A 22,474-nucleotide genomic window follows, 5' to 3' on the forward strand; every position below is an offset into this window, starting at 1 on the left:
AAGGCCACATTATTGACCCGAAAGTACACAAAAAGCACACTTCAGATACTCAAGGTCCTTGAGATGCTTCACGCTTTGAAATTTCACCGATATCTGTTACGGTTCTTCAACAAAACGTTCACATGTAAGAGGTTTATCTCTCATTCAGAACAATGGAAACCTTTGATCTCTGGACACCTCGTTAGCTCAAATATAAACACCTGTGTCATGGAACATGATGATGTCATAACTCCAACTGACATGCTCAGAGAAGCAGACTTCAGATAATGGTTAACGGTCCTGCCTTCAACAGCTCTACGTCAATTATGGGGTGTCATCATATGCCGTTTCCTCGCCATAAAAGACGATGTCGCTATAACTCCTATGAAAATGTTCAAAAAGTGCTCAAACTTCACGTGTGCTAACAGTCCAGCCGTGACGACATCTACGTGAGAGTTTTGAGATTGCTTCAAATGCCGTTGCCATGGTAACACAAGGCTCGCCATGAAACACGGTTTTCTCATAACTTCAGTGAAAATGCTCCAAACGGCCCAAAACTTCACAGGTTTGGTAACGATGCAGCCATCCACACATCTAAGCGTATTATGGGGTGTCATCAAATGCCGTTGCCATGGCGACAGATCATTCGCCATCAAGTTAATTCAAAAGTTTGCAGTTCAAATATTCTGCTGCTTTTCCAAGCCTTTTTACTTTCTTTTCTTTTCTCATCACACATTCAAGCCCCCAGTATTCATGTATCATTTTAATCGAAATTCTTCACTTTCTTCTTACACATTACATTTCAGCATAGCAGTTTAGCGTCGATTTTCAGCATAAAGCATTCCCACTAGCAATTTCTTCAGGAATTGCATTCTCTAGTTATCACTGTTCTAGCAAAGGAATGCACACGTTCATATTGATGTATTTTAATAAATGTTAACTTGGCCCATTACGTGACTATTTGTGTTGGGGGGGCCCGACTTTTTTTTTTCTCCAAAGGGGGGTCCTGACAGAAAAAGTTTGAGAACCACTGGTCTACATTGAGTCAGATTAAACTTGGTGTTTTGCATCTGAATCACCAGAGGACAATGCTACAGAAGATATTCACTAAAAAGCATCTTGTTTCCTCTATGTAAGAAAAAAGTCATGGTTACATTGGGATATGGCTCACAGCCGACTCACAGAGGGCATCAGCTGACTGAAAGGACCAATTAAAAAAGGTTGAAAAATGACTGCAGGTGCAGGAAGGGCTCTTGAGAACTCATTTGGCGAGGCCCTGTGCTCTCCAGTGCTCATTTTAAAGCATTCTGCTCAGTCGTGTAGCTTTCGATGTGTATGAAGGCTTTTATTATAACCAGGGCTCTGAGTGTCACCGTGCCTTCAGCCTGTCTCTGGGCTCTTTGTGATCAGGCCTTTCACCAATCACCAGTCAATGATGATGTCATACTGAATGGGAATTACAAAAGTGTTTGTTTTATTCATCCTGACAATGTGGAATTTCTTATAAAAATATGCATATATTGTATTCCCAACCAAATTATTCACACAACCTATATTAGCCAGCTGAATCTGTGAAAAAGGATATCATCTTTTGAAAATAGTAAACGGGTGCTCTTCAACAGTAATATATTTAAACCAGGGGTCTACAAACTTTTTTCACCAAGGGCCACATACAGAAAAATATAAGAAGGGCTGGGCCCCTCACTAGAGGTGAGGTATATAGCCTCATAAATTCAATCAAGATAAATTATGCTTGATACTAGGGATTGTATCCGATAGTCTCCAAATTTGGCGGGTAGCATCTCAAGACATGGGGGGAAAAAAGTTATCACGAAACAAATCTGAGGTTACATAATGTGGCGTTACCATGGCAGCGTTGCGTATCCCTCGCCATAAAACACGATGTCACTGTAACTCCAATGGACACGGTCCGATCGCCCCCAAAACTTCCCTTGTATATCACCTCTCCATGCCTCAACAGCTCTACGTCAAATCTCAGGTCTCACCATATGCCGTTTCCATGGAAACGCATCCCTCGCCAAAAAACACGATGTCTTAACTCTTAGGAAAATGGTCCAAACGGCACCAGACTTCAGATGATGGCTAATGGTCCGGCCCTCAACATGTCTATATGACAATTGTGAGATTCCCTAAAACACCGTTGCCATGACAACACATTACTCACCATAAAACACGATATTGCTATAACTCCTATGAAAATTGTCAAAAAGTGCTCAAACTTCACATCTGTGCTAACAGTCGAGCCCTGAAGACATCTAAGAGTCAGTTTTGAGATTTCGTCAAATGCCGTTGCCATGGCAACATAATACTCGCCATGAAACACGGTTTCTCATAATTCCAGTGAGCATGCTCCGGACAGAAAATAAATTCCCAGGTTTGGTAACGATGCAGCCCTCAAGACATCTAAGTATATTATGGAGTGTCATCAAATGTCGTTGCCATGGCGACAGATCACTCACCATCAAACACAATGTTTATGTTACTGCTGTAACTCCTATAGACATTGTCCGATCGGCCTGAAACGTCCCACGTTTGCCAACGGCCGACTCCGGAAAACATCTGCTTGACGCGTCGACGTGAGGACAACAGCGGACAACAGCGGACAACAGCGGACAACAGCGGACCTGCACGGAGCGGCTTTAATTAATCGCAGCTTTAATTAATCTTTCTGATTTGTTACTTGTTAATTAGTGAATTCATGGTATTTCAGTAACGGGGAAACAACAGCTGTTTGCTCTTGTCCAGGTTTTGCTTCAAGTGATGTGCAGACATCCACTGAGAGATATCAGCTAGACAAGTAGAGATTTGGCGACCACCTCGGTTTAAGACAGCATTAAGTTTCATCTGCGTGCGTGGCTGTGTTGCAAAGAAAGCAAATGACAGATCCAAGTGAATTGATTTAAAGAGAAAAAAGGAGAGGACCCATGGATCCCTGATCCAATGATGAGTTAACAAGGTTCTGTCAGTGACCCTCTTCCGTATCGTCCACACGGTTCCGTCGCGTTGAAGCTTGCCGGTGGGCGTGTCTGGCGCGCGACCAACAACCACATTAATCTCTCGCCCCGGACACACAAGCACACGGTTTGATTGGCTAGCGCTTGTACTGGCATATTATTTTTTCGGCTGGCGCTTCCGTCGACTCTTGAAAAGTTGAATATTTCTCAATTTTCAGCGTGAGCAACGGAGGCAAAGCGAAGCAACGGAACCACAATGCAGTTCGGCGTGACGTCACCCCATTCAAAGTGAATGGGAAGCGTCTCCGTTGAAGCACACGACGGAACCGAGTGTAGGGTGCGTTCAACTCACCCTGTAGGTGTGGTCTTTGAGTTAGAAGGTTATTAGGGAGCGTTGAGGGCTACAGAAACCCAGTGTTTGGAGGATGTAAAGGAGGATCTGGTGGTTGTGTCAAACGCAGAAAAAAAGTTTCACAAGAGAAGAGAGTGAGGCTACTCTAGCAGTTTTCTCATTGGCAGCGAGAGAGGCAAAGTCTCAGTGAGTGTCCTGCCTTGAAAGCAGACTAGTACGGATCAAGATGGTTGATGAAGATAAGATCTAGATCCAACTCATAGACACAAATCATACACTGTGTACGTGGCAGGGTTTGCACGACATTACTGACTACAGGACGCGGCACATGCCTGAAACAGGGACACTTCTCCCGTCTCCCAGGGGGAAATGATAGGTTTCATGCACACTTCAAAAATATGAAGGGCAAACTGCAAGAGTGAACATACTCTTGAGCTTTGAGCTTTTCATTTGGTTAACTGTTTTCACAGACAAAAGTGCATGACCATCTACATGCATTGATACATAGTGTCAAGCAGTTTTTGATCTATGCCCATATCTGCTGGATAACCATTATCAACCTTTTCAATCAAAACCTTAGCTTACACAAACATGTCAAAATCAATCCTCCTCAAGCACATTTTAAAGATCAGACAATTATTTTCTCCTAATAGTGTGGAAACTGTTAACCACGCCTTCATCACCAGTCGATTAGACTGCTGTTAATCATTGCTCTCTGGCAACATTAAGAAAGCCCTCTCCTGTCTGTAGCCCATCGAAACTCTGCTGCAAGGGTCCTTATTCTCAAGCTCGGATATACTGTATGACCACAGCACACCCATCTTGCCTCCCTTTAACTGGCTACATATTGCTTTACACCCAATTTATTTGTCCAAGTTTTTTTCAAGGTCATTGGTTCATTTATATTCGTTTAATAACAAATTAATTTAATTATATGCATAATGGACTACCCGCCCTGTACCCACAAGGGCTTTGTTAAGCATTTCTTGGTTTGTAAGGGATGTTTCCTTACTGAAGCGGATTATATCACAGAATGCAAGCCCTTAGAAATATATGAACAGTCCTGAAATATTTCAAATCAACCCCCTTCTCAAGCAGCCCTGCTGCCCCCAGTCCTCCATCAGTTGATTACGGGCCTGGCTGTCTGTGTGTCCCGTGTGGGTCTCTATGCTGGAGCAATTACATCCAGCTCCCCCCCACTCCCTTCTCTTGCTGCACAGTGAAGTATTTACTAAGGAATATTTCACCCAGGCCTGTGAGGCGTCCCACTCATCTTATTACACACTCTCAAATCAGCCCCGTGTTATCACCTGGCACTGCCTGCTATTACAAAGCACACTAATTATTGGTCCCAATCAGCCGGCACAGGAGAGAGCTCTCCACAGACTCCTGAAGCTTTGCTATGAGCAGGTACACAATATTCTTACTCGTAGAGAAGGTGTGGTCTGTGATTCTTGGTACTATGTCATTAAGATGTCCATGTATGTAGTCTAACTGGCTGTGACATTCTGATTCAATTCATATCATTGATTGTATATTTCAAAAGAAGAAGAATAGGGGGTAGCAGCGCCCTGGAGTGGTTTTGCTACTATCCAACTATGTAGAGAGTAAGAGAACTGAGAAGCATCTTTTGGCTTTTGCTTTTTGCTTTTTTGCTTTCTTCTTCATACTCCTTGTTTTGGAACAACCACTCGATCGGCAAAAATAATGATATCATATAGTCTGTTTATAAAAACAGTCTACCAACACCGTCACGGCTAACCGCTGTTGCTTAACAGATGTTAGACCACACAACCCTCTGCCCACCAGCCTTGTCTTTCAAATGAATTAACTGAAAAATAATTCTACATCAAGAAGACATACTTTATTAATCCCTCACAGGGAAATGTATTTCTCAACTCTGTTGTGTTTACACACATTACACACACAGGAAGGATATACATGCACAAACGCAACCACATGCGGATAGGAGAGGTGGCAGAGTAGAGAGGCTGCCAGTTATCCGGCACCGAGGGAGCAGTTTCAGGGTTAGGTGCCTTGCACAAGGGCACCTCTACCAGCTCTCACACCGTTTTTTTTGGGATCGGGACGCGAACCGGTGTCCCTTCGTTTGCAAGACAGAGTCCCTACAGACTGAGCCACTGCCAGTGGGCTTTGTTAACAACTCATCAGCTGTACTCCCCTAAAAACAGGAACAAAAACATGTATCACAGATATTGTGTGTATTGCTGCAATCAAAAGCTTAATAGAATCAGAGTTTCAGTGGCAAGTCCTGAGAATTACCATCCACTCAGGTTGCCTACTGTACGTTGACAAGGGTACAGCAATGTTGAATGTGGGATCAAATCCTTGCCAGATCAAGACTAATGAACCGCTTCTTTGTTTGGTTATAATGTCAAATTGGCTCTGTACTTGTAAGTGCAGTAACTCCCAAATAACTTCCCTTTAATACCACTTCTTCTCAAGGAAATAGTCATGTTGAAATCTGATCTTGGTAAAAGCCTACATTAAATATTGATGATGATGAGAGGACATCCTGCAGTAGGTCTGAGATTTCTCATCTGCCACATCATTATATATGCAGAGGTGTATGACAAGCAGGGGCTCGATGGGACTTGACACCAAAGACAATTTGGACTTGTTTTGCACATCTGCATGAGTGTTCTGGGAAACCATCACAGAATGTTGCAACAGCGTAGCGGCAGTGCAGTGCTTCCGTACAAAACCACTACAAATAAGGTTTTCTAATCAAGAGTAAAACTGACAAAGAATTGTCTAAAATAATGTTGTTTTTTCTAATCAAACAATCATGAGCATTGAAAAATACTTATAATGTAATCAGAAATCCTAGACAGAGGTGGTCCACAGTAAGTGCACAGAGGATACACTAACAGAAGACCGTCCATCATCTGTCAGGCACATCAACATTTATCTGTCCACCCGTGACTCCCTGTCATACAAGGCAACTTCCATTGATCATTGTCATGGCAACGGCCTTTGGAACGAGACAGCCCAGCGGCCTGTCAGACCTTCCACTGTGTCCTGGCTTCTTTTGTTCCTCTCCTCAACCATAGGCAGATAAGATTATCGCTGACAACCTCAGGTCAGCCGCCAACCACAGACCAAAGCCACACGTAGATGGTGGCAAAAGGAAAAGAGATGTGACAAAACTCTCTGAGGATCTGGATTTTGAATCCAAGTGGGTGATGGCCATTTTCCCCAAATAATCTAAAAGGGTTAAAAAGCCTTTGGAAAAAGCCCCAATCCCGAAGTCTGCAATTCTATGGAGACAACTAAAGAAAGATAGAACACAATAATGCCAAAAATCATTAATGATCTACAAAACCAATCTTGCCTGTATCATCACAGATTCTGAAACTCTTGAACAATTGATGATATGTCTAAAAGTGGATGGCAGAGGAAATGAAAAAAAGGACAGCAAGATTGAAGACTGATAGATCCAGATGAGGTAACATTATTTATTTAAAGATATAATTATTAATGGCTCCTTTATCATCGTCTCCTTCCTGTGATGGCATCAATATTTAATGTTTCTCATTGGAATAAATTGGAAAATATAATGTATTTCAAATCCAGTGACACAAATTCTAAAAATTGAACACTGAAAAGGTTACAATGGTAATCCAGGAGGTTTTAGGAATACCTGAAATAGCTGTGTGTCAGTCGTTCTAGTTTAGTGACGATTACGTTCCTGGTTTGTCCCCCTTTCTTTTATTTTTGTTTGGCGTGTGTGTTGGAATCTACCCTTTGTCATACAGGTCAGAATCATTATTAGTAAGTGTTACGCTGGATGTGCTGCCTACCTGACGAAGTAAAGCATTCCCTTTCATAGCAGCGACAATAAAGCAGCATCTGTTCATCCGTACTTAGCCTCAAGCAGCAACAAACTCCCAATAATGCTTCCAGCCTCCTCTCCAGAACCAACCACTGCCAGAGTCCTGACCAGCAACTCAAGGGGTCCACCAAATGCTAATCAAGACAGCTCCTTCACTTCCTTCCAGAATGATTCTCAAGATAGACGAAGGACATCCAACCAGCCAGAAGTGTTGCTTTAAAGTGAATTTGAAAGAGGGTCAATGGTTTGCCAAGATACCAAATTGAAATGATGATCGCTATGGGTCAAAGCATGATGATGTTTAGGAGTCTCATTTAGCTTTTTTGTTAGCAACTACTGTTTTATGACACATAGAAGCTTGTGTTAACCACAGACCTTATTTCATACATCTAACCAAAATCACTTAAAAAAAAGTTTGGCTTCAAGATGAGTGGTAAAATGCTGACTCATTTCCAGGTTTTAGTACTAACTTCTCCTTCACTTTATACTCTCTAGCAACCGTTTTATGTTGTGTACTTTGAAATGTTCTGTTGCAATAGCCATATGCGGTCTTCTGTCTCATTTCAAGTCAGAAAAACCTGTACAAGAGAAGAATAAAAAACAAGTGAAAACTGCTTTGACAATCATCTACTGTATCTAAAAAATGGCAAATTTTTCAAATGTTAAAAAATAAGTCTGAATATGAGATCAAGTTACTTGTAAAGATGGATTGGAAATCACACTTGGATGAGCAGAACATCTGTCAGGGCATATCGCTGAGGATCCTGAGACCTCTGCCTGTGTCCTCCCTCTCTGTGGACTGCTGTGACTGGAACATCTGCATAATGCATCCTGTGCTATTTGCCACGACTGGCTGTGGTTGTCGGGTAATGGGACGGATGCCTGCCAGTCATCCAGGGCGCAGCGTGACATTTGTTCCTCTCCAGTTGTCATGGGGACTCACCAATGTATTCAGTCTGCTGTTATCCAGGGCCTGTTTGGGGGGGCGTGACACTGCAAATCCTACCCTTGAAACCTCTCTCCATGAGTGACCGTTCCACTCCTGTGAATTTACCACTTTCACGCCTCTTATTGTTTCATTTCTCCTGCACCTGGGCCACTGCAAGGACAGGGCTGCTGGAAGGAACGCCAGGAGAAGACACCTATCATCCAGTAACAGTATAGCACATCACACACACACACACACACACACACACACACACACACACACACACACACACACACACACACACACACACACACACACACACACACACACACCACACACACACACACACACACACACACACACACACAGCGGTGGAATGTACATTTTATCAAGTACAACTTTATGCTACTTCAGATGTTGTGGAGTAAAAGTACAATATTGCCTTCAAATATGAAGTGTATAGAAGTATAGAGTAGAATCAGATGAAAATACTCAGGTAGGTACCTCGATAAGTACAGTACAATAAAAGTATTGTACAGTACAATAAAAAATTGTACAATAAAAAAGTCAGTACATTACTCCATTAGATCCCCCCATTGCTTTTCAGAATGAAACTTACATCAGAAGATATAGAGTAGAAACTTTGTACTGCACCTTTTAATCTATTATTATGTGAATTTGTACGACAATGGGTTGATAGCCGAATCACAGGCTCAGGTGTTTAGAGCGTCTTGCTAATAAGCCACGGTCCGAGTACCTTTGCTTTACATTTCCCAGCTGTTTGACAAATAAACAATTCTGATTCTGAGTGTGTCTCTGCTTCCCCCTAATGGACTGATCATGAACATTTTCTCTGTAGTGCCTTTTCAGCCTGCAGCCTTCTCAGCCAAATCGAAATCTCATCATTTGTAGTTTACAGGAATATCTAGGGCCTAAAGACAGCATGAGCCACAACATGTACTGTTTATATTCCAATGTCTCTAAGTGTGCATTGGTCTTTAACGCAACCGATAAGCTGCTTGGTTGACTGAATGCATCATGGCTTACAAACTGTGTGGTATGTATTTATACTGTATAGTGCTTTGCAACCCCTCAAAGCACTTAACAACACAAGTAATCATTCATGCATTCATTCAGTCAGGGGCTGCCATACAAGGTGCCACATGGTCAGGGAGAATATCATCCACACACATTTACAAACCCATTGCCATGCCATTGGGTTCATTTGGGGTAAGTATCAGCACATCGGCATGTTGTATGCACTATGCATGGGCTGGGAACCTAAAAATGACCTTCCGATTGGAGAACAACCGTCTTTCTCCTGAACCACAGTTGCCCAAAGTCACTTTCTGAATATCTCCTCCAGACCAACCATATATACAAGCAGGTACAGGAATCATGACGCTGACAAGGGTCAACTCTGGGAAGGCAGTCCAAACTGGCAAACAAGTCCAAAGTGAGGCAGGATGTCAGGCAGGTGCAGGTTCCAGGAAACAGGACTGCAAGATAACAGAAAGGCTAGAAAGAAGGGACAATGCACATGGCAACACTAACTATCGAGAAAGGAGTGTGTGTAAAAGCTGCTGAGATGGCTGATGAATGAAGTGAGAAATCACTTAACTTAACTATTTTATGACTTTTTCATATTTTTCAATGTGGTACTATTACTTTATTCATGATATGATATATTACTTTTTATCATTTTTTTGACATACTCTACTGTGAGATTTTTCATACTTGACTAACTCGAGTTAGTGTGTTTTATATTTTGACACACTATAGTATGATTTTTAGACTTTAGTATGTTATGTTTTGGAATATAGTATGACTTTTTTAATGTTTTTTGACGAACTCCACGATGACTTTTTTTAATACTCTGCCTTTCTGGATCTAAAAAGTTAATGTTTAAGATGAGGGGAAGAGCTGTTTCGCATTGGCAGAGGATATTTGTCACATTTCACATATCATGGGCACAATCCACATACTCGGCTCGGCTGCTCATCCCACAAATGCTTGTTCCTCACAAATGTGGCTCCATTTGAAAGGTAAGAAAACAGGCTTTCCAACGGTATAAGATTTATTGCCAAAAAGCATTGTTACAACAAAGAAATAATCTACCAAACATTTTTACTTTTTGTGTTAAGTTTTATATATACACTGCTCTTCCCAAAAAAGAGTCACTACCTGGATTTAACTAAGCCAATCTGTAAGAGCCTTCCATTGGATAATTACTGCAGTGATTCATATGTTTCAGCTGGAAACAAGTTATTTAACTCTGATACGTTGTTTAGCTTCTCATTTCTTTAACAACCATATCAGAACAGAAGACATATCCTGTGGTCGTGAAAAGGATGTTAATCAGTTTCAGAAGGGTCAAATAAGGGGGGACCCTTATCTAAAAAGGTAGTTCCAGAGGTAAGGGGGAGACGACCCTTATCATACTACATAAAGGCCTGTGGAAAATAAAGACACGTGATCTTTTACTGCCTGCCCTCCACATAATGTTACAGCTGTCTTTTAAAGTGAGCGGCATGCCGTGACTTATCCGAAAAGGCAAAACAATGATTGCACTTTGAGGCACTGTCTACTCTACATGATGAGATATCGCTGTGGCAGAGGACAAAGACACACAAAAAAAGTGTACATAACTATTGTTATCTAGACTGGTACATTTGACTAACTGTGAATGAAGAAAAAAAGCAAGCAATTTCATCTGCTCATGTTTTTATTTAAAGAAAATAAGTTCTGTCTAAACATGTTAAAGATAAAAGAAAATCTGTGCAAATGATTGTTATCTTTTATACACCTCAAATGACTGTCTTCCTCTCTTGTCAGTCTTTGTGCCTCACAGACATTTGCAATATCTAGCATTTTTTCAAAAAGGATTTTAGAAGTGGTATTTAAAAAGTGTGGACAAAGATTCTAAAGACTGAACATGATCAACCAGGTGTGACTGTGTTATGACTGATAAAAGGGGAGAAATAATAACGAGTGAAAAGTGTTGCTTCCTCAGATCCTAGATTGAGACTGTATTAGATCACATATCAACACTGTGACATTGTTTTAAAAATACAATAATAATATAGGCTAACGTAAAAAAAAACGTCTTAGCATTTGAAACTTTTGCCCTACATTAGCCACTTTTACTTGATGTATTGTATGTATAATGTAGCTTATGATCTTTATTACATATATTAAAAACATTAAATCCATGCATTCTTTTAACCTTTCACAGCTGAAGGAAGTGAAAGAGCGACTCCAACATGTTAACCAAGTAACTTTAATTTTATCTTTCATTTCCACACAGTTACATGATTAAACATAAATATATAAACAAACATAACGGCAATGTACAGTCAAGATTTAAAGACCCGTTGATCTTAAAATAAGGACTCCCAGCTGGTGGCGCAGTGCCCTGTGGAGAGAGACTTCTTAGTTCAGGAAACATGAAGCTGACACCCACAGCCGCTCCACGGCCAAAGATGAACATCCCTTTCAGAGGGGCAGCAGAACCAGAGCTACAGCTTCTCAGAGTCATTTCTGCCTATTGTGTGTGTGTGTGTGTGTGTGGCGTCTGTTGTCTCCTCGCTGCCAGCACCGACCACCTGCTGCTCCGCTGACACGTCTGTTAGCCTCGACTCCCTGGACTCTGCTGACACCTGCAGGACAAAGAGAGAACTGTAAGCATGTGCTCATCTGGCGCTGCATTAATGCAAATTAAGTATTCATATTACATTTCTCTTTAATCGTCAAACACGTACACAACACATCACACAGTGAAGTTGATTCTCTGCATGGTACCCATCCTCGTATTAGGATTAGCTATTCTACACAGCAGTGTAGGGGACTGGGGTGTGGCTCAAAAGCACTTCAGTGTAACATTCTGATTGGATAATTGTTTGAACAATAACATTTAACCATAACATTCTTTATCAACATTCTCTTCTCTTTAACATCTACATGCTACCACTGGCTCAGATAATGAAAAACAACAAAATAAGTTACCATAGCTATGCGGATGACACACAAATTTACGTAACAATTTCACCAGGAGATTATGCTCCAATTCAACACTGAGTAAGTGCATTGAACAAATCAATGACTGGATGTGTCAGAACTTTCTCCAATTAACAAAGATAAAACTGAGGTAATGGTTTTTGGAGCCAAGGCAGAACGTATAAAAAGTTGGCGCTGAGCTTCAGTCTGCAATGTTCAAAACAACAGATAAAGCCAGAAATCTAGGTGTAGTCATGGACTCTGACCTGAGTTTCAACAGTCACATTAAAACAGTTACTAAATCAGCCTACTATCACCCTAAAGAACATATCTAGGATTAAAGGACTAATGTCACAGCAGGATTTGGAAAAACTTGTCCATGCTTTATCTTCAGTAGACTCGACTACTGCAATGGTGTCTTTACAGGCCTCACTAAAAGATCTATTAGAAAGCTGCAGCTAATTCAGAACGCCGCTGCTCGAATCCTCACTGACACTAAGAAAGTGGATCACATCACTCCTGTTCTGAAGTCTTTACACTGGCTTCCTGTGTGTCAAAGAATAGATTTCAAAATATTGTTGCTGGTTTATAAAGCTTTGAATGGTTTAGGCCCAAAATACATGTCTGACCTCCTGCTAAATTATGAACCATCCAGAACCCTCAGGTCTTCAGGGACTGGTCAGCTTTCTGTCCCCAGAGTCAGAACTAAACATGGTAAAGCAGCATTCAGTTATTATGCTCCGAATATCTGGAACAAACTCCCAGAAACCTGCAGGTCCGCTGCAAACTCTTACTACTTTTAAATCCAGGCTGAAGACTTTCTTTTTGCCGCTGCTTTTAATTGAACTATTCACATCTTACACTGCACTGTAACTTTTAACTTTTATCCATGTATTTTTTTCTTTTAATGTTTATTTATTATCTTTCCTTTTTAATGACTGATTTAAATGCCATTTTTTAAAATGTCTTCATTTTTGTAAAGCACTTTGAATTACCTTGTGTTGAAAGGTGCTATATAAATAAACTTGCCTTGCCTTGCCTTGCCTATCAACTTCAGTATCAGACAAGATGTCTACTGTCCTTCCAATGGTTCAAAGGCTTTATTCTCTTCCCTTGAAGGATGAGGTTATAATTCATTGCGTTTAGGTGGCTGCAGGGTGGGGGGGGGGGGGGGGGGGGGGGGCCTTATCATACTACATACTCAAAAACGCAGGGCCACAATTAGCTTTCGTCAAGTGTGAAAACACAATTAGTTAGTATTTAAACTTTAAGCAAGGACTCTTACAGGGGGAGCTCCTCTCCTTTTCAGCGTGATGCCCTCTGCGAGCAATGCCTTCCCGGTCTCCTCAAACAGAGCGGCCTCACTCAGCTCATCACGGCTCTTCAGCTCCATGTACTTGTCTACGAACCTGCGTGAGAGAAATACAAACACTTAATAACACAGGCATGGAAACAATATGGTTATTGTGTAGCAAGCAGTCATCTTTTTTATGTTACTCATTCATTTTTTCCACCTTACACTTAATAATTAATCAAATTACTAGATTCTGGCATTACATAAAAAACCAGAGGATTTTGATCACACTTAACATTTGAAACCCCTTTTCCAACCTGACAGTTACTTTCCTGCCACAGGATAATTGCGGTATTAAGAAGGAGGAACAACCTACCTCTGACACGTAGAAATAAAGTCTGGCTTGTGAAGCAAAAAGGATCGATAACCCGTCCCATATTGCTCAAAGAACTTCCTGAAAGACAAAAACACACAAAAGCATTAATGCTGACATAAAAGCATTAATGCTGACATAAAAGCAGGTATGACCTTAAGCGACCTTTATTCATTAAGTAAATGTGTTTTGTTTTTAATATAGAACATCAGTGGACAGGGTCTCTGATAAAAAGATAACACTGATTGACGTTTTCTTTTCCCAACATTAACAAAAACAGCATGTCAGTGTTATGGAAGCATTGTGGCTTTTGTCTCTACTGAGAGGACGTGACTTACGCTCTGATTTCATCCTCTCTGTACAGGATTTCCGGCACTGGGTCCTGCTTCTTGATGGTTCTGGTGTGTGGCTTCACGTAGAGTGGCTCCTTCTTGGGTGGAAACGCATCGTATACATCAAACCAGATGGGTTTCTGTGACGGCTTTATGACCCCTGAGCGCATCAGATTTCGAACCCTGAGTGAAATTAGAGTTGGAGAGTTAATTATAAATGTGTACAAATTCTGATACTATATATAGTTATATACTTTGCATCTCCTACTTAGCACTTTATTGGCTATTTAGTCCTTTTTCTAGCATCGTCACTCATCAGGGAAACTAAGGACCATTATTGGGTTTTTTTAATAGGCATAATACAAATGAAATGAGGTGATGCTAACACAATTTGACTTATTTTACCTTAGATAAATGAATGCATGAAACTTCTGGAAATTATACATCTTCATTGGTAATATTACTTTTTCATATCACATAAACAGCACACTTTGAATACTGCAGCACTTAACGGCAATGAATGAACCCTTCAATAACTGTAATATTTGCCATATAATACAATAACAAGTGAAATAGCCTATAGTGACATCAAATTAATAAGAAAGAAAAGTGCTGATTCAGTTCTTGTATCACCTGTTTGATAGTGACCATTGTACTTTGATATTGCTGTGATTTTTGTATTATTAAAATCAAAATTCTAAGTAAGGTACATTTCTATCTTTCATATTGTTGAGCAGTATCAAGAATACTTTTAAAAATAAAGGACGTTTCTGACCACTTTTATACCATGTTTTTAAACACAAACAGGACTGCCGCCTTGGTCGCATGGATATGACGTCATCACCCTGTATCTTTAAACTCGTGTGACCTGTCATGTTCTTGAACATTTTAATTGTTTTATAATTGTCCCTTTTGGCCTTGTTTCGTACATATTTATTCACATAGGTGTTGCATGAGCACCGTTAATACCCGGATGTAACTCCTGCTGAATAAAGCTGACACCGCTGCTGAAGGACAGCAGACTTTATTACACTGACTGCAACAAACCTGGATGTTATCAAAGAAACAGCGTGTATAAGCAATAACCAACACCCAAAGTACATCTGTGTTAAGTAAAACAACAACATTGCTCTTGATTATATGGCTTTTTATAGGTCAAGGATATGGCTAATAGTGTTAGCTGCCTAGCTTCCACACGCTTATAACACAAGGATCTCTTACCGGGAGTAAACGGTTCCAAACTTCTCCAGTCTGCTGCCAGCCATTTGTGTTTGTTTACGGACAGCTGCACAACTGTAACAAAAGTGTATTCTGTCAACATACACAAACAGACCTCCGGTGGGATCTTTTTTACTTTTTAATGTGTGTTCTTCTTCGTCCCTTTCCTACTTCTTCTATGGGTTTATACTATAGGTAGATCAGAAACCAACGTTTAAAGTGCATACCGCCACCTGCTGTATCGGAATGTTTAGTACCCTGGTGCTATATGAATTACTATTTATAAAACAAAACAAACAAACAAACATGAAGAGAGAGAAAAATATAAGTATGGCTGTAGCTTAGAGTTCGGACCCGGTCCGTGTACGTTTTGTCAGTTTGATTTTTCGTTTAAACCAAAAAAACGAAAATACCAGCCTTTTTTCCTTTTAAATCAAAAACGAAAAAACGTCCTGGAACCCAGAAGTCTGACAAGGATACGTTTATTTCTGCATTCACATGCAGATTTGCGTTTATGGAGAATACAAGTATGCAAGCTCTTTGCATAACTTTATTTCGCTGACTTCCGGTTTGTACTGTGTGTCGGCAAATCCAGTGTCCAGCTTGTCGGTGTGTGACAACGTCATGTTTGTTGCATACCTGCAAGATTGACCTGTGACAAATGTCAGCGATGTGAACAGAACTGTCGCCCTACTTTCACCTGCACCCAGCAGCAAGCGGGAGAACGATATCTCATACAGTCGACCCCTAAAACAGTTCACACAGTAATGGAACAGTTGTTAACCATGATTTTGTCCAACTAGTCTATATTATGAATTTGATGTTTGTCTAAACTGCTAAAAAGCTGACAGCTGAGTTACAACAGAAAGACATGCATGCCATAATCACTAGACGCTCAAAAGAGGAATGTGTGTGTAAGGCTTACATGAACTGAATTGAAACACTGTCCATTAGTTGATTAATAAACAAGAAATTCAAGTCAAAGTTTTAGGCATTTTCATTTTTAGCACGCTGTAAATATGGACTATGAATGAACACATGCAATGTGGAAACACACAAATAGGTTTATTCTCAATACTCATAACAGTATCAGACACAATGACTTTACTGAGGGTGAAGATGACATGAACATAGAATTAATTTACTGTATGGTACTGAAGACAAAATACAGTATATTGCATTTACCTCTTCCTCTAAATCTCTCTCCAAAATTGGCCTCCATTGTTGTGCACAACAAAGTGTTCAAGCTCAGGTTTCTAAGTGATCTAATTGGTTACGTGGCTTTTAACATGTTTCTGGGGGCAGGGGTTTGATAATTGAGTGTGGTATTTCAGTGGCAGTGTTTAGCAAACAACACACAGGCTGTTGGTTTTGAATAACGTGTCAAATGTAAATAAGAGTGTGTAGTTATTTGGTCAATCCAGTGTCCAGCTTGTCGCTGTGTGACAACGTCATGTTTGTTGCGATACCTACAAGATTTACCTGTGTCAAATGTCATAGATGTAAACAGAAATGTCGACCTACTTTCACCTGCACCCAGCAGCAAGCGGGAGAAATGTTTCAAGTTGTACTTATGAAGTTACGTCTACAATTAGGAGGGTGAGTAATTAAGCTTTTATTTCTGTAACGTTAAACTTATTGTTTTTCTTCAACAAGTTTGACTAAATTGAAAGACAGAGGAGGGACAGTATGTGCATTCTTAATGAACATACTTTGTATTTTGTATGTGTCAGGGTGTTATGCTACAGGTCCATGAAGACAGGCCCCACAGTGAGTTCAGGATGAAGTGTTGTTACTGTCTTAGTTACCGTTCGGTTAAACATGTTCCTGGGGATTTGGCTCATTTTAGACAGGTTAGACACAGCCAATAGTAAAACATAAACTTTAATTTAATTTAATTTCAAACCTTTATTTAACCAGATTGGTCCCATTGAGATCATAGATCTCTTTTTCAAGGGAGACCTTAAGATAACTAGCACAAGGTAGCTACTCCCCAGAAATTGACTGACTGGTCTGTGTGTGCTGCACAGAGGTCACAGTTGTGTTTTGTTCCTATTCTGTTGTTAAAGAGTTATTTTTCTTTGTTCATAGTATAAAAGTAAATCAATTCATATCAGTAGGCCTATGTATAAGAAGTTGTAAGTAGAAAACATTTAGGAAAAAAGATGACTTCTTATTTACTCCTTAAAATAGCACAATGTTATTAAACCAAAATGTTACCCTAAAATAAACAATACAAAGCAAACTGAATACGTATTTATTTTGTTTCTCTTCTTACAGGTGGGGCTGAAAGACTCGACCCCCGTTGAGCTGGAGCATCATGGCTGCAGGTGTGACGTGTGTTACTCTCCTGCTCCAGTCACATGACTCCCAGTGGGTCCCCGGTACTCAGCTGTACAGAGCAGCAGTGGTACAAACCAAGAACTATGGCAAGTCTGAGAATAATGTCATTAAATACTAAAACTACACACTCATCATGTCTCATACACACATCATCTCATAATTTCTATATCTTGCTTAAACCCAGTGTGTAAAACCAGGCCCGGTAGAGAACATGGCTGGGATGTCCGCAATCCAAAGCAGAGAACAATGTCAGAGAAAGTAAAGTGAGAGATTAGTAGTTATGTGAAAGTAAGCTATGCACACAGAATAGTTTATGTGTTGATGTCTCTGAGAGCTGAGAGGTGCTGGATCTGTCTGTCCTCAAAGTGCCAGGGATCTACAAGGACTTCACTGCTGCTTCTGCACCATAGGTATCCCTGTGAGGTGCCACTAGTGGACCTCACCTCAAAGCAAAAGTTCAATAGTCCATATCCATATGTATATTCTTTTATCAAATCAAATCAAATCAGGTTTTATTTATATAGCACATTTAAAAGCGATTTTTGGTCGAGCCAAAGTGCTGTACATGTAATAAAAACACATTACTACAATCACAATAAACGACAATAAATTACAACAGATATATATAAAAAACAAAATAAAAATAAAAACACAAGGAAAAGTCAGGAGTCGTGCTCCGCTCTAACTAGAAAGCCAGAGAGAAGAAGTGTGTTTTTAGTGTAGATTTAAAAACCCCTAGGGTCTGGGCCGACCTCACATGGAGGGGCAGAGTGTTCCAGAGCCTAGGGCCAGCTGCTGCGAAGGCTCGGTGCCCTCGGGTTTTAAGCCTGGTCTTGGGCACTACCAGCAGCAGCTGGTCAGCAGACCTTAAAGCTCTGGCTGGGGTGTAGCGCTGGAGGAGTTCAGCTATATAGGCCGGAGCCAGCCCATTTATGGCGCGTTTCCACTACACGGCGTCGCTCGGCCCCGCTCGGCCTCCTTTGGCCGCGCCCGGCCTCGTTAGGACCAGCTCACTTTGTGGCGCGTTTCCATTACAGTTTAGGAACCGGGTCAGTATCTATAGTAACGCAGTGTAGGCGGAGCGACGCTGCTTAAAACTGCCGTGACGTCATCTTCAATGCGACAAAGCGACACAACACACAACAATGGAGGATGTTGAAAAGATCGTTTGCTTGTTGCTTGCTGTGTGGTTCTTTATCACAAGAAATAGGCAAGAGATGTTTCGAAAGAGGCAACTTGTAGCAAGACGAGGTATAGAGGAAGCTGACGCGAGAGTTCTGGCAGCCCGCAGAGACTACAGGAGGACTCTAACTACTACTACTAATACTTCTTCGAGACTACAATGCTACTTGGTAAGCTAACGTTCGCTAACTAGCAATGTGTTTAGGCTCACGCTCCCCATACGACCAAAGAATTTCAAGTATTTAATTAATTGTAGCTACCACTTTTACGTATTAAAATATGTATGCTTTTGTTTGTGTATTTCAGAAGTTACTTCGCCGCCCTAGACCATGTGTTTGGATGCTCGACCGAGCTACCGAGTGGTGGAATGTGATTGTTCCATCTTTCACACACACTCAGTGGGTGGAGAACTTCAGGATGTCTGAAGAAACCTACGTCTACCTGTGCAACAAACTGCGGCCAGCGATGGAGAAACAGGACACACCATTCCGCGTGTGTATACCTTTTAAGAAGAGAGTGGCCATCGCACTGTGGAAGCTTGCTACCGGCTCAGAGTACAGAAGCATAGGACATCTTTTCGGAGTGAGCAAGACAACTGTGTGCCGGTGTGTGCAAGACTTCTGTGCTGCTGCAGAGACGTTGTTAGTACCGGAACTAATTCGTTCACCAGACCGGGAGAAATTTGCAGAAATGGCTGCCTACACTGAGAACAGGTGGGGGCTCCCTCAGTGTGTAGGTGCTATTGATGGGTCACACATACCCATCTTGGCACCACAGGAATACCACTGTGACTATTTCAACCGTAAAGGCTGGCACTCCATCATCCTTCAAGGAGTTGTTGATGGTAAGGGACATTTCTGGAATGTGTTTGCAGGAATGCCTGGGAGCTTGCATGACGCTCGGGTTTTGAGACTGTCCACATTGTGGGAGTTGGCCAGTCGTGGCAACTACTTTCCAGCTTGCACCAGGAACATTGGTGGGGTGAATGCTGGCTATTACATCCTGGGAGACAATGCCTATCCCTTGCAAAACTGGCTCATAAAACCCTTCGCTGACACTGGACGGCTAACAGAAGAACATGTGACATACAACAAGAAGATTTGCAGAGCACGGGTAGTGGTTGAAAACGCTTTTGGTAGACTGAAGGGAAGGTGGCGTTGCCTCATGAAAAGAAATGACTGTGATGTGAAACTTGTTAAATCAATGGTGCTGACATGCTGTGCTCTGCATAACCTCTGCGAGAGTCATGGAGAGACCTATGATGATGGGTGGGATGCACCAGCAGCAGAGCCAGGGGTAGCAGTGGCACAAGGTGCAGAGGAGGAGGGCAGGGACATACGAGAGGGTCTGATGCGCTACCTGAATCCATAAATAGTCATTGTATGGTATTGAACATAAATAAAAAAATAATGTTTCACATACATGTGTTTGTCAAATTATTTAAACCCAAGAAATGTTATCAGAATTGACTATTTAGTAAATATTTGAATTTCAAGCACCAGTATTTACTGCCCCATAAAAATAATAATCTAAGCAAATATCAAAGCAAACATCAAAGCAAACTATAAACATAAATACAACAGTGTAAAACACAGCAGAACTATATTCAGCTTCAAGGTTTTGTATTTTGTCATACGAACATAGCTACAGTGTAGTTATAGTTTATTTTGTTCTCTTCTCTTTTAAATATATAAGCAATGTGTTTGAGTCTAGCACAACGAGGGTATTACAATTGAGTAATTTTTACTAAATGTATTATTTATCATGTATTCTTAATACCATTACAAAATATGTAATGTTATGTTTTAGAGGACCTCAAGCGAGCAAACTCAATTTCAAACAGTATGCAGAGTTGTCCTGCTAAAGACTTAAAATGTTTTATTTAACCAAGTATTTATTCTCTTATTTGCTTTAATTGCAACAGATGATAAAGGTTTCACTGTGCAGTGCTTTGTGGGCGATGATGGTGTTTATGATATTTCTGACAGAAGAGGGACGCCTAGATGATGCCATCTTTCTGTGTGATCGCTGTTGGGTGCAATTATTTATCAACAAGCAATAAGATAAGTCAAAGAAGTACTTTATTTAACACAAAGTGTTTTCTTGCAGCAGCATAAAAAAGGCATGGCATTATACAATACAAAAAAAAAAAAATGATTGTATTGTATTAAAGATAAAAAATATACAAGAAAGTACAGCCAGAGGTTATTGGATCACAGAGGCGGAGGAGACGGGGCACGTTGGCTGCCCGTTCCCACTAGCACCTGGCAAATAGTGCGCATGAAGGATGCATTAAAGCTCTCTGCGTGAGCCATCTCCTCCCTTCTCAAGGCGGCTTCCAACACCCTCGCCTCCCTCGCCTCCACCATGGTCTGGTTCATGTACTGAGCCTGCAGGGCCCGGTCTTCCCTCTGCTCGGCATGGATCTTCTCCTGCTGGGCATGGATCTTCTCCTGTTGGGCCAGGTTCTGCTCCTGGTGTTCCTTCTGCTGGGCCAGTTGCCGTTCCAGCAGGGCCAGTTTCTCTCCTCCTCGTCTCCTCTTGCCTGGGTGACAAGATAATTATATAAATAATAATTAGCAATAACAATGAAAAAACACAGGTACAGGTCACACAAGGATATAAGAATAAAATGTATAAACAGAACAGTAAGGATGAATTAAAGAAAGTTCTGGCCCTAGATACTAGCTGCTTACTAGCTAGTTACTTTACTTGTAACAGAGCATTCGCACACAGTGGTACAGCTTATTTTACTTACTGACGATGGATGGTCTACATTTTTTTTTTAAAGTCACAATTCCAGCCTATTTCTTACCTAGAACCACACGCGGTGTCGAGCTGGCACTCGGCGTTGGTGTCTGTGCTCGAGCTGGAGTTTGTGCTGTAGATATGGATGATATCGATGCACCGGACGGTGTTGGTTCATCCTCGCTATTCAAAACGTAATCATCTAAAACAGAAACATGACTTGTTAATTCCACAAACTACTGCAGCACAATACTATAAATAGCAACAACAACTATAGAAAAGACAAACTGAACGTAAACAATGGCACATGTGGTGTTAGCAAACACTAGCTCTAGCTAATGCTATCTGCCTTAGCTAGCTAGCTAGCCTTCGGGGCTCCATAAAAGCATGGGTTGTCGAACATAAATGTAAGGATACAATATACTTATTTGTTAGAAGTGAGCTTTAGAACAGATAGGGACACAAAGGTTTCAAGAAAATAACAGAGCGTTAGCAAAAACTTACCATTCATAGACTCCAGTAACGCTGTTGCTGAGTCCAGGCCTCCCTCCCTCCCTCCGCTAGCCGTAAATGCTGTTCATGAGGTCAAACCACTTCCAGTTTTTCCTACCGGCACCACTGGTGTTGTTATTGTCCTTCACCAAGCGATATTCACCCTTCATCTTTTTAAGTTTTTCCCTACACTGCACGACAGTCCTTGAGTACCCGCTTGTGGCCATCAGTGTAGACACCTCCTGAAATACTTTAATATTTCGAGTCATCCCGTCGAGCTCCCGCTGGATCTTGTCATCAGAAATGTAATGGAGGAACGTCGTGACTTCCTCGACCGACCATGGTGTGCTTTTCTTTGCCATTGTTAACTTCTTAGTCCTCTGTTAACAAAAATGCTGTTTGTAAA

General features: G+C 41.1%; 1 protein-coding gene across 1 annotated transcript; it reads right to left on the reverse strand.

Moving 5' to 3' along the window:
- Window positions 1-11,353: 11,353 nt before the first annotated feature.
- mrps23 (mitochondrial ribosomal protein S23) lies at window positions 11,354-15,483 on the reverse strand. The gene is made up of 5 exons (XM_034115883.1): window positions 15,307-15,483; window positions 14,092-14,268; window positions 13,757-13,834; window positions 13,372-13,495; window positions 11,354-11,749 (listed from the first exon to the last, which is right to left on the reverse strand). Exons 1-5 carry the CDS (start codon window positions 15,348-15,350, stop codon window positions 11,609-11,611), a joined length of 564 nt encoding a protein of 187 aa, XP_033971774.1. The 5' UTR covers window positions 15,351-15,483; the 3' UTR covers window positions 11,354-11,608.
- Window positions 15,484-22,474: the final 6,991 nt, after the last annotated feature.

Source organism: Trematomus bernacchii, unplaced genomic scaffold (assembly GCF_902827165.1).
Source record: "Trematomus bernacchii unplaced genomic scaffold, fTreBer1.1, whole genome shotgun sequence".
Lineage (NCBI taxonomy): Eukaryota > Metazoa > Chordata > Actinopteri > Perciformes > Nototheniidae > Trematomus > Trematomus bernacchii.